At 32.9% G+C, this 16,670-nt stretch overlaps 2 protein-coding genes across 8 annotated transcripts in view; one reads left to right on the top strand and one right to left on the bottom strand.

Annotated features, from left to right (window-relative positions):
* The window catches only part of LOC105033603 (lysine-specific demethylase JMJ18), a 99,605-nt gene that overhangs the window by 19,100 nt on the left and 63,835 nt on the right, over window positions 1-16,670 (bottom strand). The gene's annotated exons all lie outside the window — the stretch shown is intronic.
* Window positions 6,976-13,493, top strand: LOC140855535 (vacuolar protein sorting-associated protein 2 homolog 2-like). The gene is made up of 12 exons (XM_073251449.1): window positions 6,976-7,280; window positions 7,630-7,674; window positions 8,371-8,405; window positions 8,490-8,540; window positions 8,773-8,877; window positions 8,985-9,056; window positions 9,216-9,287; window positions 11,434-11,514; window positions 11,671-11,706; window positions 11,865-11,926; window positions 12,747-12,830; window positions 12,988-13,493. The coding sequence occupies exons 1-11, from the start codon at window positions 7,247-7,249 to the stop codon at window positions 12,817-12,819; spliced, it is 666 nt and encodes a 221-aa protein (XP_073107550.1). The 5' UTR covers window positions 6,976-7,246; the 3' UTR covers window positions 12,820-12,830; window positions 12,988-13,493.

Below are 16,670 nucleotides of genomic sequence, written 5' to 3'. Positions count from 1 at the left end.
TATTTTGAGCTTACCAATGGAGGTTATATGTTGATTTTGGATTCTATAATAGGGGTTGTGCATTGATTTTTGATCCTATCAATGGAGGTTATGTATTGATTTTTGATCCTGTCGATGGGGGTTATGCATTAGTTTTTGACTCTACCAATGGAGGTTATATGTTGTCACTTTAATTGAGATTATTGATTCTATTCCGATCCTGCCATAAGGATAAGTGTAGTCATAGTCAAAGACTATTGAGTTATATACGTTTTGTTTCGAATTGGATTTATGATTATGTATTTATATTAATTAGCATGAAATATATGTTCTTATATTTATTTATGATATTTATTTTTAAATATGATATTGTATGATAATATCTGAAATATATAGTTGAGATATTCATTATTTACTAAACTATTGATCTCATTATCTCTCATTTTTTTTAGATTTAAATTCTTAATTACAAACATGATAACTGCTTTAGGAGTAAGTTAGAATCGAGAGTCGACAACATATATTTATCATTATGTTTTTACAATATTATTATTTGAGGTGTGATTGATGTAAGATCTTGAAATATTGTTGAATTTTATTGTGATGTATTGATATCATTTTTAAAATATCTTACATAATTATGAAGAGAGTTCTTCATAAGCATGTGGTGCTTGTCATGATCCTTAACTCATGATCTCAATTCGGAGCTGTGATAATTAATATGGTATCAGAGTAATTTATATGGTATCAGAGCATAAGTGGATATATTATCATACATAGTATCAGATATAGGATGGGTGTAGATAGGTAGATACTAGAGACATTGGGACATAAATCTATATTGATTATAGTGTAAGTTAACTTAATACATTTTTCTAACTTTAAGATTATATATGAAAAGATCACCAAAAAATCACAATTCATATGGTTTGATATATGGTGGGCAATCTATGGATCATGTTATGATTATTTGGATTTTAATCTAAAATAATTGCAAGATCATAAAATTTTATTATGCATTGTGATTGTTAATTTGATTATTAATAGTTTAAGTGAATTATAAGCTCAAATTTGATATCCGAGAATACTGTAATATTATTTTTGATTTTGTAATTAATTATTTAGTAGCAAGATAAAGATTTATTCATAACATATTGTTTCAAGTTGAACTAAGAAAGATTTTTATGATATTCAATTGGAATATTCTTTGAGGTTTATATTGGAATATGGATCATGTGTGAAGTCTGTTTATAGAAAAAAATATAGTTGAGGGCATTGTAAAAAAATTATTTTTTATTGAAGATATTGATTATAAAATTATAAAATATTCATTTTGGTAGAATCTTTAAATATCATCTTTGGATCTAAATGATAGATCTTGTTTATGTCTATTGAAGATTGCAGAGTATATATAAAATTTCAATTCAAAAATTATGTATCTAAGTTAATCGAGAGATTTTCTATTGTTACTATTGAGATTACTAGTAAAATTTTTGATTGCCATCTTTAGATCAAGATAAAAGATTATGTTTATATTTATTTGAGATTTTGGGATATATGTAAAACTATAATTCAAAAGTTTTAGGAATTGATCTGGAGTTTCTTTGCTATTATTATTAATGTTAGTGTTAAGGTCTACTATGGCAAGGAGAATTTGATTTTGAAAGATATGATTACTATAGAAGGCATTTAGTAGATGTTAAAGATCTCGATGGAAGAAGCTCTAGAAAAGATGGAGTCGGTTTTACTTTTATATTTTGATTTGAGTCCTAACTTGGTGGAGCATCAGAAGATTTTTCTTATTGATCTTATTTACAAGATTTTTATATGAAATTATCTAATTGAGTTGATACAAAAATTAAGATTTGATTTATATAAAGTTGTAGTAAATCTATATGATGATTTTGAACATGATATTGGACTTAAAGATTGATTTAGATGGATGTGCTTGATGCCTATTGGGGATAAGACTTAAAAGTTTCTTTTGACCTACTTGAAAGTTAAATTTAAATTTTTTTAATATAAAATAATATTTTGATTCAAGATTATTGCATTCAAAAAAAATTTGATGATATAGATTAGAGAGCACAGTGAAAGTATGATGATCTGAATTATCTAGATTATTTTAAGCTAGTCAGCAATATTGATCCTTTGAGTTAAAAATTTATAATAAAAAATATAATTTAATATTTTTTATAGAGGAAGTTCATCAATAATAAAAAAGACAATATTTTTGATTCTAGATTACTTTGGTGTCACGATGTGATTTTCACAAGTAGATTTTTTTTTACCATGTTAAAGAAATTTTTAGCATCTTAACTCTCGGATGAATGGACCATTGATTCTTGATCTTGGATTTAAAATATTTAGCGATAGATTTTTTTTTTCTAGATTTGAAGTATATATTTGTTTATTGATTAGAAAGAATGTAAGATTGTATATCGATCTTAGATATTATACTTGAATGTTCATCTACTGAGACTATAGTAATGTTTGTTCTTGATCTTATGATAGATCAATTGAATCAAGAGTAGTTGATGATTTTGATGAGAAACTTGATATCCTTATCTAGAATTGAGATATTAATTTTGATTATAAAAAATAAATGATTCTGATTCAAATAAAGTCTTGCGGTATTGATCTTTTTCTTATGAAATGATTTAAACACATCGAGGATTGAAAAATTAAAAAGTTCGAGAATGAGATTTGAACTATGAATCTTAAGTAAGAAATATTGTGGACTTAAGCTTGAAAAATTTTGAGGACCAAATTTGTTTTAAGAAGGGAAAAATGTGATACCTCAATCCGAAATATAGCATGAATCTTAAAACATGAATTAATCAAAAAATTGAAATAAGCCAGCTCGTGCAACGGAATAAACTCTCAGAGGAGTTCTTTTCGTTCTCGATCGAGACTCTGATTTTGATTAGGAGTTAAAGTCTTTCAGCCTCAAAAAAATCATCAATTGGCCCTTTATATAGAGGATCATCTGCTCCCTTGAAGCAATCATCGGAAAACATTGTCAATCGATCCATCCTTTTTTTCTTTCTCCTCTCAAAAAGTCATTGCTTCCATTCCTTTTACTATCGGAAAAAGGGTCATCAAAGTGTTATTGGAGTGAGGAAAAAGACCTGTACTCTTCTAATTAATCTTTTCTTACATCTTTTTGGGCCCTAAGACATTGGATTCTAGTTGGTTAATTATCGATTTCAACCGAGGAAGGGTTGTTCGATTTCTCCTACTTTTGAGTTTTTTTTAGCCAATCCCCTCCCTTGTTCCGATCATATTGCTGTTGGTCGCTGACCACCAGGCCTTCCATTGCCAGTCCTCCAGCCATGGCCGCTGCTTGTTGGTGGAGCTTCCTTTTAGTGTTAGAGGATGAAGGGGAGGAATCCCCGATTTTAAGAAATTGCTGCTTGTTCCGATCATATTGCTGTTGGTCGCTGACCACCAGGCCTTCCATTGCCAGTCCTCCAGCCATGGCCGCTGCTTGTTGGTGGAGCTTCCTTTTAGTGTTAGAGGATGAAGGGGAGGAATCCCCGATTTTAAGAAATTGCGGGAAGAAAATATGAAGAAAAAAAAGAAAGAAAGAAAAAAAAGAGAAAAAAAAAGAAAAAAAAGAAAAAAAAACAAAAGAAAAGAAGAGAAGAGAGAGTCTTTCTCTTCCTTCTCTCTTAGCTTGCAGCCTGACTTTCTCTCACTACTTTCTTTCTCTATGAATTTTTTCTCTCTAGAATGTTTCACTCTTTATGGAGTTTTCTCTCTTTAAGATCAATTAAGTTAAGAGCCTTCTTTTAAGGATTCTGATTTGACCTTAACAAAGATAGTCTTGATTTGCAATCGCCAGATAGCATGCTGATATCCGTCTTGGCTAGATCCGAATACCATTAGATTGAATAATCTCTGATATTTATTGAACTATCTATATATTAATTCTATCATGATTTGATTAAATCATCTTAATTAGATCGATCAAGATGCCGGACAGTGGCATCTGACTGAATATATTTCATCTTATCGATTTCTCTCTCCTTTGATATTCTCTTTCTACGTGATTCATGAACCTAGTGAATTTGACTTATTGCTTTAAATCTGCATTGATTTTGGTAAGGAGTTCTCAATTACTCTATCAGTCAGGCGACTTACCCCCATAATATTTGAGCCTTTATCAAGTAGTGCAAGATCTGATCCTCATTGATCTCTATTAAAAAATTATTATATTTTAAGTAATTATGATTTGATGAAGCTACTTGATTAAGTTGATCTCTGACTGTCAATCGATGTAGTGATTTTCACTTTGACTTCATCAAGAACTAAGAGATTTAAGCTCGCTTGATCTCTTTTGAACCATCTGTTTTTTATTCTAATCATGATTAGATAAAATTACCTTAATTGGATCAATCGGAACATTAGATGCTACTACTTTGTTAGTCTTAGGAAGGTGTCAGAATTTATGATTTTTTTATTAGTGATGGCATAAGACTAATAGAAAATATATTTTGAATAATAGATTCTAAAGAATACTTTCAGAATTGGTTAAATCTGTCCATTTAGTGTTTTGTAGAGGTAAATAATGAACTATTTTTTTGAGATATTTCATAATTTATTTTAAAAATAAATAATTAATTTTAAAAATTATGCATATTTATAAAATAATATTTTGAATAAAAAGTGATTTTTAGAATATTTTGGTTTATTGATTTATTATAGAATATGCATATGTTCAATAGGATTATAAAATCTATATGTTATATTGAAAAAATACTTTGATACGGATCAGATTTTATACTTTCAGCCTAACCATATTTTAACATTGCCTATAAAGATTATATGTTGATTTTTGATCCTGCTAATGTAGGTTGTGTATTAATTTTTGACGGGGTTATGTATTGATTTTTGATCCTACTAATAGAGGTTATGCATTAGTTTTTGACCCTACTAATGAGAATTATATGTTAGTAGTCTAATTAACTCATTAATTTTATTCTTGTTCTACCATAGGGATAAGTGTGGTCATAGTTAAAGGCTATTGAGTTATATGTGATTTGTTTTGAATCAAATTTATAATTACGTGTGTTTATGTATGTATGTATGTGTGTGTGTGTATATATATATTTGAAAGATTTGATTTGCATTAATTAGCATGGAATATATGTTCTTATATTTATTCATGGTATTTATTTTCAAACATTATATTTTATAATAATATCTAAAATATTTAGTTAAAATATTCATTACTTACTCGACTATCAAGTTCATTACTTCTCATTTCTTTTCAGATTCAGATTCTTATTTATGGACATAAGTACTATTTTGGAAGTGAGTTAGAAGCGAGAGTCGATAACATAGATTTATCATTATATTTTTACAAAGTTATTATTTGAGGTGTAATTGATGTAAGTTCTTGAAATATTGTTGAAATTTTGTGAGAGATTAAAGTTAATTTTAGTTAGTTAAATTTTAGATTTAATTTATTATAAATTCTGTTATGATGTATTGATATCATTTTTGAAATGTCTTCCATGCTTATGGAGAGAATTGTTCATAAATATATGATGATTGTTGTGATCCTCGGCTTGCGATTTCAGGTCGGAGTGGTGTCAGTTAATGCTTAAGAAATAGAAGCAATAGCTTGGAGAAGAAAAGAAGAAGGGAGGGCTCAACGGGCCTAATAAGTGATAAACTATAGGATTGCAATTTTGACTATCCAGAGGGCTTGACATATGGATAAAAAAAAAGGTGGATTTGATGCTGGAAGTAAGACAATTTAGATCCTATATTAACATAATATTTTTAGAATTTTATTGTCATCGATACTGATGTCATGACCATGGTTGATGGAGGCTGCTAGTGTTAATTTGTAGGGTCAGTGTCGTGGATATGGGTTGGATGCCTGGGGAATGGAAGCATTGACTTGGAGAAGAAAGGAAGAAGGGATGACGCAATGGGTTAAGCTTAATAAGTGACAAATATAGGATTGCAATTTCCACTAGTTTGACTAAAGAATGAAATTACTGCATTAAGGGGTCTATATTAGTGTATACCAAATTATTTTCTTAGTACTTTCTTAGTACCTTCATTTTTCTTTTCACTCTGTTTTTCTTTCTTTTTTTTTTTTAATAACATTAGAGACCTAAAATACCACAAATCAAAGAATAATCTAGTATTTGCAGGTACTCAAGTAGGTCTACCATGCATTAATTTAAAAAAAAATAAAAGAGTGACCATCCTATCATCTGAAGTAAACTAAAGGACTATCCTGCAAATATCCATCTTCTTAAAATCATACTTATATGGAGAGATCAAGATGGCATCTCTATTCAATATGAAAGGTGGGAAGACTTGGAAAGAATTGAGATTTCAATATTTCAATCAATATTTTAGGGCTAAGATATCAAAATCTTGTCTTATATAGTAAATTCAAGATTAACAACTACATATAATATACTTTTTTAATATTAATTTAAAATATATTTAATACAATAAAAATATTAGAAATTATTGGTTAATATATTTAATTATTTATATTTTGTAGATCATAATCTCAATATTTGTCTATTTATACTAGGCAAGATAATAGGGATTGAGATTTCTTATAATATCATATCAAAGACTAGGATTGTTTAATAATAATCGAAGATTTGTAAGGAAATATGGACCTTACACCTTGCATCCTTCATATGGATGAAGGGTTCATCTTCCTCGACACCTATCTATTGTTGGATCACTATCCGCACATATCTCAAAGCATTCCAAACACCATCATTCATCCACCTTCACAGCTTTCAAAGCATGTAGTGGATGATCCAATGGCGGATGGGTGCGTAAGATGGTGAATCCTTTATCATGCAAGGATGCAACTATGATCCTGCCCTTGACTATTCATTGGGTTGGTAACGCGGTTTGTATGCCAAATGCTGGTCATTAAAATAAACGAAAACCTAAGCTAGGAGCATATTCTCTCATTTCAAAAGGAAAGGCCCGTTGGGCACTGGACGGCGAACGGAAGGCCAATTTATCAACCGCACTGCAACGGCTACTTGGGCCCTCCAGTCGCACACGTTTTTGTTCGTAAGCGAGTGAGAGCGTGAGCGAGCGAGCGAGCAGCTCCTAGACTACCTTTTCTTTTTAGATTCCCATGACCCCATTAAAGCCCTAGCAATCTCTCTTTCTCCAGATCTGACACCGGTTAGGGCTCTTGGCTTCTCCCAGCGCATCTCGCTCTCCGATTTCTTGGTCTCCGCGATCGCGTTGTAGGGACGGAGCCATGAATATTTTCAAGAAGAAAACCTCGGCCAAAGGTTAGATTTTTGGGGTTTCTCTAGAGTTTTCCGTCAAGCATTTCATCTATCTGCGTTGGATTTGTCATGGTTGCTGTTTGCCGTTATGTACGTTCGATCGGATTTCAGTGGACCTAAAAATATCAATTTTTTTTTTACTTGAAAAAGATAATAAGGTTGTGTTTTTGCTTTGGGCTGCTAAAATTTTGTTAGTGGGGTTCATTTTTTGTTTTTTGTTTTTTGTTTTTTAATTTTTGCTGCAATTATAGGTGTACTATGTGATTTCTAGATGTCAATCTGCTTTTTCTCCACTAGATTTTAGTGTTTTCATACTCTATATGAGAATCTGATCTTGTTTTCTACCGCGCAGATGCTCTTAGGACGAGCAAAAGAGAAATGTCAGTGGCCACAAGAGGTCAGCTTCATGTTTTCAGATGTATCTTGAGATTATTTCCCCGCAGGATTTTCATTATAAAGAAACATGGTTGCATTTATCTGAGATAGTAAAACAAATACAGCTAGTTGCATACTCTTGTTGTATATCCTTTTTTTTTTTTTTTTTTGGTTCTATATAACCATGTTCTATATACTTTTCAATCTAACCTATGTTGTTGTGTTTCATCTCATGGTTCTGTCAAGTATTTGCATGGGGTGGTATCCATCAATTATTGACCTCTCCTGTCATTTCCCATTATATTAGTTATAATTACTGTTCTTTGGCCACTTCTATTATTTGGAAATAAAGTGATGACTGTTATAATGACCATTATTTAGTTGTTATAAGAGAAATTAACTAATAAGGACAGTGACAGAAAACTGACCATCTTATTTATTCATGCCTATTCTTGCTGGATAAATGTTTATTTGCCCAGCTGATATATGGAACTAAAATTTGATAAAAAAATGTTTTATGCTGGTGGACTATGAAAATTGCTATTACGGCCACTATTTTTCTGTTGCAAAATGGCCATAAAAATTAGGATAATTGGCTGTTATTTATGATCCTGTTATGTATAATAGGACATAATGTGAGGCCTCTGAGTCAATTGTAGCAGCTTCTGTTATTTGGTACTAAAATGCTTGTGTTATTTATTCCATTTTCTGTCCTCAGGCGTTGAACGGGAGATTGCAGCCCTGCAAATGGAGGTAAACTTGAATGTCCAAGCAGTTGAATGCAAAATTTGCACATTGGTTATGTTTTGTATCTTACTTATAGGTGACTCATGACAGGAGAAAAAGCTGGTGGCAGAGATAAAGAAAACTGCAAAAACTGGAAATGAGGCAAGTTTGCTCGGTTTATATGTAGATATTCATTTTGTCCTTAATTCTCCTTGATATCAAAAAGGTTCTTCCTGTTCTTTCATATTGTGTTCTGCAGTTAGGTTGATTAGTTTATTTGGGGTTTTTAAAATTTAATCAGCTAGTATACTCTGTAATTCAGTCTTTGGTGTATATCTTATTTTCTACTTCAATATGCGTTAAATGCTTATTTGGCATTCTTTTTTCTTTCCAGCCGGCAACTCGGATCTTAGCTCGTCAACTTATTCGTCTGAGGCAGCAAATCACTAATTTACAGGGAACACGTGCACAAATAAGAGGTGTAGCAACTCACACACAGGTCAGGAATCCTGACTTTCAAAACCAACTAGTGTTAATTAGCAATACCTGCACCAATGTTTTAGTTTTTGGTTTTTTTTTAAAACACTGCATTTGTTGTTTTCTCAGGCAATGTATGCAAGTACATCAATTTCTGCTGGCATGAAAGGTGCAAGTAAAGCAATGGCAGCCATGAACAAGGTATGCTGAAAGCCCAAAATTTAATCTGTTGAACAAATATCTAGTCTCATCAGGAAAAAAAATTAGAAGTCTGGCTGTTTGTTTTGTTACCATTCAGATTTTTTCAAAAAATGTTTTCTAATTCGGGTTTGTGCATGGAAATTTTTTGGCATGTTTCAGCAAATGGAACCAGCAAAGCAGGCAAAAGTGATGAAAGAATTCCAGAAGCAATCAGCCCAAATGGACATGACGGTAGAGCTCTTTAGTATCTGATTTAATTTTTGCTGTATCCTTTGAATACTGGTTGATTCTTGCAAAATTCTTAAACTTTTTTTTTTCCTTCTCTTTTTTATTGGAATGTGCATTTTGTTTGTCTCTGCCATGATTCATTCACCACTAATTGATTTGAAATGTGAATATTAATCGAAACAAGCCAAAATTAGTCGCCTAAACATTGTTCACACACAGATGTGTGCACCCCGCTCTACCCACAACATGAACACATATATTTGTAAAATGTTGCATTTTTGGCACAATTCTTCCTATTATTTTATTACTGCAAACCTAAGGGTGCACCTTGTACACGGTAAGAATCATGATATTTGATGTTCTATCCACTATAGCTATTGGGCTACCATCTTTCTTAGGCATTTTATAACTGGTTCACCATTTATTCCTTGTGAGAATTGGCTAAAAAAATGACCAATAAAAATAATAAAAATGCCAATTCCTTATCTTCACACGTTGCGTAGCCTTTTTTCCAAGATTGACTACTGCTTCCCAGGGTTCATCCATCACACATTCCTTATGTAGGAGATGCAATTGGTGTGCTTTTCCTTTCACTTATCCACATCATTTGATTTTGGTCATGCACTTGTGTTCCGATAAATAGTAGATATTAATATCATTTGCCAGTAAGATCTGCTATTACAAGCCTCTAGAGAAAAAAGTTAAGACATAAACAACATTTTGAAGCATAAGAATCTACAAGTGCTGGATTAAAATTGGATTTTAAATGAAGGTTTCACCAAATGTGTTAGTTCCATTTGACAATCCTTTGCAAGGAATAGGGTTCTTCGTGGACCAGGTATGAGTGATGTGGTTGTCTTTGCTGCATCTTTCAACTGAAGATCCTTCACGAGGGTGAATCATTGAGTGATGTTACAAAGGAAAAAGGGGAAAGGGCTTGGGGATGAAAACTGGGATACATGAAACAATTTTGTTAATCCTTGCAGTACAAAAATCATAATGAAGAGTATCATTTCTTGAAGGAATATATGTAATTCCAACATTATAGAACATCATCCATTAAGTTTGTAATGTGTGACTTTAATGAATTAAATTAGAAAGCAGATCTGCATCATCCTGGATGTTATGGTTTTATCACTTAAACTCAAGACTCGAGTGATATTGTTGAGGTAGTTGCAGTAGCAGGTTGTGGCAAGGTGATACATTTCCCTAGAAATCTAGTACATTTCCCTAGAAATATAAGTGGTGCATTGTGGTGATTTGTAAGTAATTATTAATTGTTTTTGATGAATGCAATTGTGTGGCTGGAAAAGAGGTTTTCTAAATTGGTGTCCAAAATGTCATCTTGGCCAAAGTAGACTAGTCTAAAGTTGTTATTCTGCAACAAAATTTGATGTTTTTAATATCTTGGTTCCTGTCACCACTAGCTCTGTTGCATACACCACTTTCTTTACAGTTATCTTTGCATAGCACATGGTTGCTTCATATGCTGCTAGCCTGCTGCATTATGTTGATTACTAATTTGCATTAGGAGGATTGGGAAACATCATGTTAATGTGGGGACATTTGAAATTTGGTGAGTTTGGTGACAGTAGATGAAGGGTGTTAAGGTGTCAAGAACCATCATTACCTAACCTTTTCCACTGCATGTTGTATTTTCTTCCAAAACTAGAAACTTCTGATCTTAGAGACTGACTTATCGATACTTCTCAATTTATTTAGGTTTTCTAATAATAGTTTATTTTCTGGAAGTCTGCCATTCATCAGAAAGTTGAATTGGATTTGCTTTAAACTACTGATCATTAAGTCTTTTCTGAGAAGGTATTTAGCATTTGAGTTTGGGATAGCATTAGTAGGGATCTGTATTTTGACCCCAGCACCATCTTTGACCACATTTGTTAAATTCTATTGGAGCCAGACTCTTAAATTGATAATTATGAAAACTGAACTTGAGTCATGGAACAACTTGCATTTCCAAGGTTGCAGCTGTACATGGAGGGTTTCTTGGGACCCTAACGGACCAAAAATCCAAAGATTGAAGATAATATTTCCTTGACCAAGTCATCAATGTCACATCTGTTTCCATGGTTGCTGCATTAGTTACTGAAAACTTTTCTTTCAAGAAGTAATATACAATTTTCCATTGCAGATTGAGATGATGTCAGAGGCTATTGATGAAACTTTGGATAAAGATGAGGCAGAAGAGGAAACGGCAGAGCTCACTAATCAGGTAGACTAACTGCTGCAGTTTTACAATTAGACCAGGATTACCATGGAACTTGTTCTTTTAAAGCAGCTGAAAGTGAATCCGTTTTACCCTCAGTTTCTTCATCAATTTGTATCGCATAATTGAATTGACAATCTCATTTTCACATGATGTTTTCAGGTGCTTGATGAAATTGGTGTCGATGTTGCCTCACAGGTTCTCTCTCTCTCTCTCTCTCTCTCTCTCTCTCTCTCTCCTGCCCAAGGATAATTTCAGCAGGATGCAGTTTCAAACAATATATACATGTTTAATTGCTTCATCAATAAGTATTAGCTTGGTGCTGATCTATTCTTTTTTTTCTTGGCCTTTTGCAGTTATCTTCAGCTCCTAAAGGCCGGATTGCAATGAACAATAAGAAAGTTGACAATGCTGCAAGGTACAAAACATATGTTGCTTTTACTGTTCGCTAAATGTTGTTTATGTCTTGCTCACTTCAAACAAGATAGTAATATCTAATATAAATTAGTTGCTCTTTTCCTATATTTTGGAATTGCTATAGCTATGAAAGTTGATTATTCTGATGTCAAATTTAAGTATCTGGAAGTCAGTGCAATGTGGTCCCTGTAAGATACCAAATGAAGAGGAATCAATTTTCTACTATATTTTCTTTAGATTTAAGACATATCCTGTTTAATCCAACGAGCATGGTACTTCTGCTCTACAAGAAGTTGAAGTTGTCAAAGTATAGAAATGCCTTATTTGATGAAGTGATTTTTAGTTATGTTCCATGTCCAAAATAAAGTAGCACTATGGTTCACTAAGAGATTATAGTTGTTCTCTGCACATCATATCATCAAGGAGAATTCCTATTATCTCGAAGCCAAAAATGTCTTTAGATTTTGGGCACTAAGAGATCACAACCGTGCTATGCAATCATATGGTTATTGGGGGCCCTTACTATGTAGAAGTCAAAGATGACTTTGGATATCTTTTTCTGCTGCTGAATGAAGTTGTTTCATGCATTGTGCTCAAAACAAAGCAATTAGCAGTAAAAGAACTCAAGTTATAGGAGATAGAGAGATTGTAGCTTTGGGGAGGGAAAAATGATGTCATCGTAGTGGACCTAATATGAGATGTGTCTCATAGAGACAGATGAATGTGAAATCACTTTCTTGTACTAAGAAAGGAAAAATTACTTTCCTTATACTCGTTCTCAATTTTCATCTATATTCTGAGACTATGTAATGTGTTTGCAGAGCTGATAGAACTCCAGCAAACCCTCAAGTTGATGATCTGGAGAAGAGGTTGGCATCCCTGCGACGTCTCTGATTAGGCTAAAGGTGAATATATGCTTTTTTGTATGTAAACCTTGGTTATGAAGACAGGCATCCAATTATTGTTGATAAAACCTCTGGTTATATGTATTCTTTTAGTTAATCCTACACTATATGTACCACAGATATGAACCTTCTTATACTTCCTAATCTCTGCTAATAGATTTGGAACTGCAAACTGCTAAAAGATGTGGAGCTGTGAATACAATGGAAAAATGCGGTGGAACTCTTTGCTGCTTTTGCATGTTGATGAAATAGATAAAAAAACCAGTGGGAAAGAGCATAGGAGATGGCACCAGCTATGCACAAGTGACATGTAGAAGCTACTGTTAAGTTGATTCATTTATCAATTGAGGTTCCATTCACTTGCATGGCTGATGTGGAGTTCCTTGTTGCCTGGAAAGTTTGTTAGCAGATTACTAGAAACCATATCCATCAAGTTTTTTTGCCTAGTAGGTTGTGGGGTTGTTTCATACATTCCCAAGTTCATGCACTCGTCCTTTGTAGGTGGCCTTGTCCTGGTGCTCTTGGTAATTTCTTGAGAAAAACTTACATGAGAATTGCTTTTGGTCCTTGGATGAATGTATTATTATTTTTGAATTATTGAGTTTATTGGATGGTTGTATTATTATTTTTGGATGGATTTATAAGATAAGTTGATATGAACTATATTATGAAAATTATGGATGATATCTTTAATTTAATTATTTATATATAAAAATCTTGAAATGAATAAAAGAAGTTAAATTGTTCTCAGTTTTTCGGTTTTGTTTTTGATTTTGTACATTATTCGGGTGCTGGTTATGGTTTTTTTATTTCAAAAGCTGTTTGGTTTTGATTTCGGTTTCAGTTTCAAGAAATGGTGGTAGATTTTTGGATCCATTTGGTTTTTTCACTAACCACACCGAATCCATCCCGTTGAACTATCTTAGGTTTTAAGAGAACTGAAAGCATAATTCTGACAGAGAAACCGGGCCATTACAAGGAGAACACACACACACAAAGAGGATACAAATTCAAACTGCAAGTCTTGCAACTAAGACTATGAGAAAATAAGGATCTTAGCAAAAAGGTTGGATGTGCATAAAGCCAAACCAATTGATGCCCAGAAAGAATAGGTTTGCACACCTTTTCTATTTCGCTACAGATAAGAAGGTTTTCTCTCTTACATCTAAAAAAGAGGGTTTTCTCTCCGATATTGCAGTGCTTTCTCCCTGCCTTGACCCAACCTGTTTGAAAAGTGAAGTGCAATAGTCAGAGGAGTGGCAATAACTTGTATGAGAATATGTGAACGTTACAGTGAACACTTTAATTCTTTAAGAATCTGAATGCCATGTCCAGGTGGAGTTAATATCCTCTCAATAACAGAAGCCTATATGGGTTGTAGCAGTCAATGTTTTACGACAAAATAATAATTAATGCAATTACATGCACTAAATTTAGCTCGGAACCCTGTAAAATATGAGATCCTACAGCTGCAGATTAAAGAGGTCATGCACCTGCAGCAGTGATCCTTAAACTGCTGTCTATAAAAAACTACAATATGTACAATTAGAACATCAACTCCTGGGGATGATAGGTATCGGACCTTGCTGAAATGACAAGGAAGTGAAAAAGACTAACTTTGATGCAAAAGGCACCCAAGTAATGATCCGAAATTCCACTTGAGTTAATCCAACCGGCGAGCTTTCCAGATCGTAGGGATTTAGGAACATCGGGGACATGGCTCGGCAAACAAGTATCATGTGCTGAAGACATTTGTTCATATTCTGCATTTGACATGAGGTGGACACAGGAAGAAAGAGTAGTTAAAATATGAAAAGACTGCAAATTTGTAAGAGAGATCCTCAATTTATGTCACGGTCGGCTAACAGTGAAGGAAGATGATCCATTAAGTTATTGGTCTTTAATTACAAATATTATGGTATAGGAAGAAGGACATCATTAGTTTCATATTGATTGTAGGTCAAGGAAGATTCGGATTTATATAGGAATGTACCATCCATTCCATATAAGGTATCTTTTGAAGGGTAAAATCATGAGATCTATGAGGCAAAACAGATAATATCTCAAGTGTCCAATCATGAGCTCTTGACTGCAGCAATGGTACACTAGGTAGAGGGCTATCCCTGTGATCGTGGGACTCGGCACCCCTTTGATCGTGAGACCCATAGGTCAAAGCGGACAATACTTTTTTCAGTTTATTTGTCAACCATATTTTGATACTCCTTGAATTTATCAAAGGCTTCGGATTTATGTTTCATTAAGAACACATATCCGAACCTTGATAGATTATCCGTAAAGGTAATGAAGTAGGAGTATTATCCTTTGATCTGAGTTATCATCGGTCCACATACATCTGAATGTACTAGGGCTAACAGCTCTCTTGCCCTCTCTCCATATCCAGAGAATGGAGTTTTGATCATCTTATTCACGAGACAAGATTCACAAGTTTTCAATAATTCATTATCATAGGGGTCAAAGATCTTTTTTTTTGTACAACTTGTTTATCCTTGACTCATTAATATGACCAAAGCGGCAATGCCAGAGATATGTGATATTTATATCTTCTCTCTTTCTTTTTATATTTCTACCAATATAAAAGATATTTATATTGAGTGCAAGGATTAAAAGATTGTTATCAATATAATTACTGTCATAGAATTTATTAGAAAGAAAAATGGAGTAACCATTACCCATTAATTTTATTTCATAACCTTATTTTAGTACAAAGATAAAGAAATAATATTTTTAATGACCTTAGGTATGTAATAACATTCTTCTAATTCCAAAGTCTTGTCCGAAGGCAAGATGAACATACAAGTTCCCACAGCTTCTACACTCATAGACTTTCTACTTGCACTGAAAAGCTCGAGGTCACCTCTTTTCAGCTCTCTGATATTCTGTAGTCGTTGCAATGAATTGCAAATATGTGAACCACAGACGATATCCAATACCTAAGTATCAGAGCTTGAGGCACTCAATGAAAAATATGTCTGTATTATATACACATCTTTCGATGCAACATTTGCATCCTGCTTCAAACTTTATAAAATAATTCTTATAATTTTTCTTTCAATATCCTATTTTGCCACAATAATAACAGATAATGTTTATAGGAACATTATTTGTCTTCTATTTTTTGAAGATGTTACCTTTCCGACTCTGTTCTCCATATAATTCCTTAAGATTAAGGATTATGGAGTGAGGATCTATATTATCAAATTATCTCTATAATTCTTTGCTTATCGAGACCAACATAATACTCTTGACCACCATGCTGTCAGACTGCCACATCTTATATATAGCTTGATCCTTTTCAGAAGCATCTTCACTGACTAGATCAAGATCAGAAATATCCAGAACATAGGAGACTTTCTCCTGTGTGAATCTAATTTGCGAGTTCTTCAACCACTTTACATTGTTCGGACCGATCAATATATTTACATCAATGATGCCATGCAATAAGAATGAAGTTGCCACAATGCAGAATTAATCTACAGAAATTAAGAACAATAGTATAAGTAGACCACTTATGATATGCATAACTAAATGAGGTCTTTTGTCTAGTTATATCTTTCACTATTTTATCGGATACCATAGACTTAGCCTTCGGTAAGTGAGAAATTATAATCTGATTTTTTAGTGAAGTTGAGATCCTAATTCCTCACAAAAGCCTTACAGATAGCACAACAAACTCTAGTGAGTTCAAAAGTATGTAAGAAACTCTTTCCAATTGCATTTCATGCAACTCTCAACAAAATTTTGCCTCTAAGACACTCATAGCCTTGTGGATAATACAACAAACTATAGTGTTTAGTTAAGTTAAATTCTTTATTTTTATAT

The sequence above is a fragment of the Elaeis guineensis genome, chromosome 2, assembly GCF_000442705.2.
Source record: "Elaeis guineensis isolate ETL-2024a chromosome 2, EG11, whole genome shotgun sequence".
In the NCBI taxonomy this organism is placed as follows: domain Eukaryota; kingdom Viridiplantae; phylum Streptophyta; class Magnoliopsida; order Arecales; family Arecaceae; genus Elaeis; species Elaeis guineensis.
This window is presented reverse-complemented; position numbering and strand designations above follow the sequence as displayed.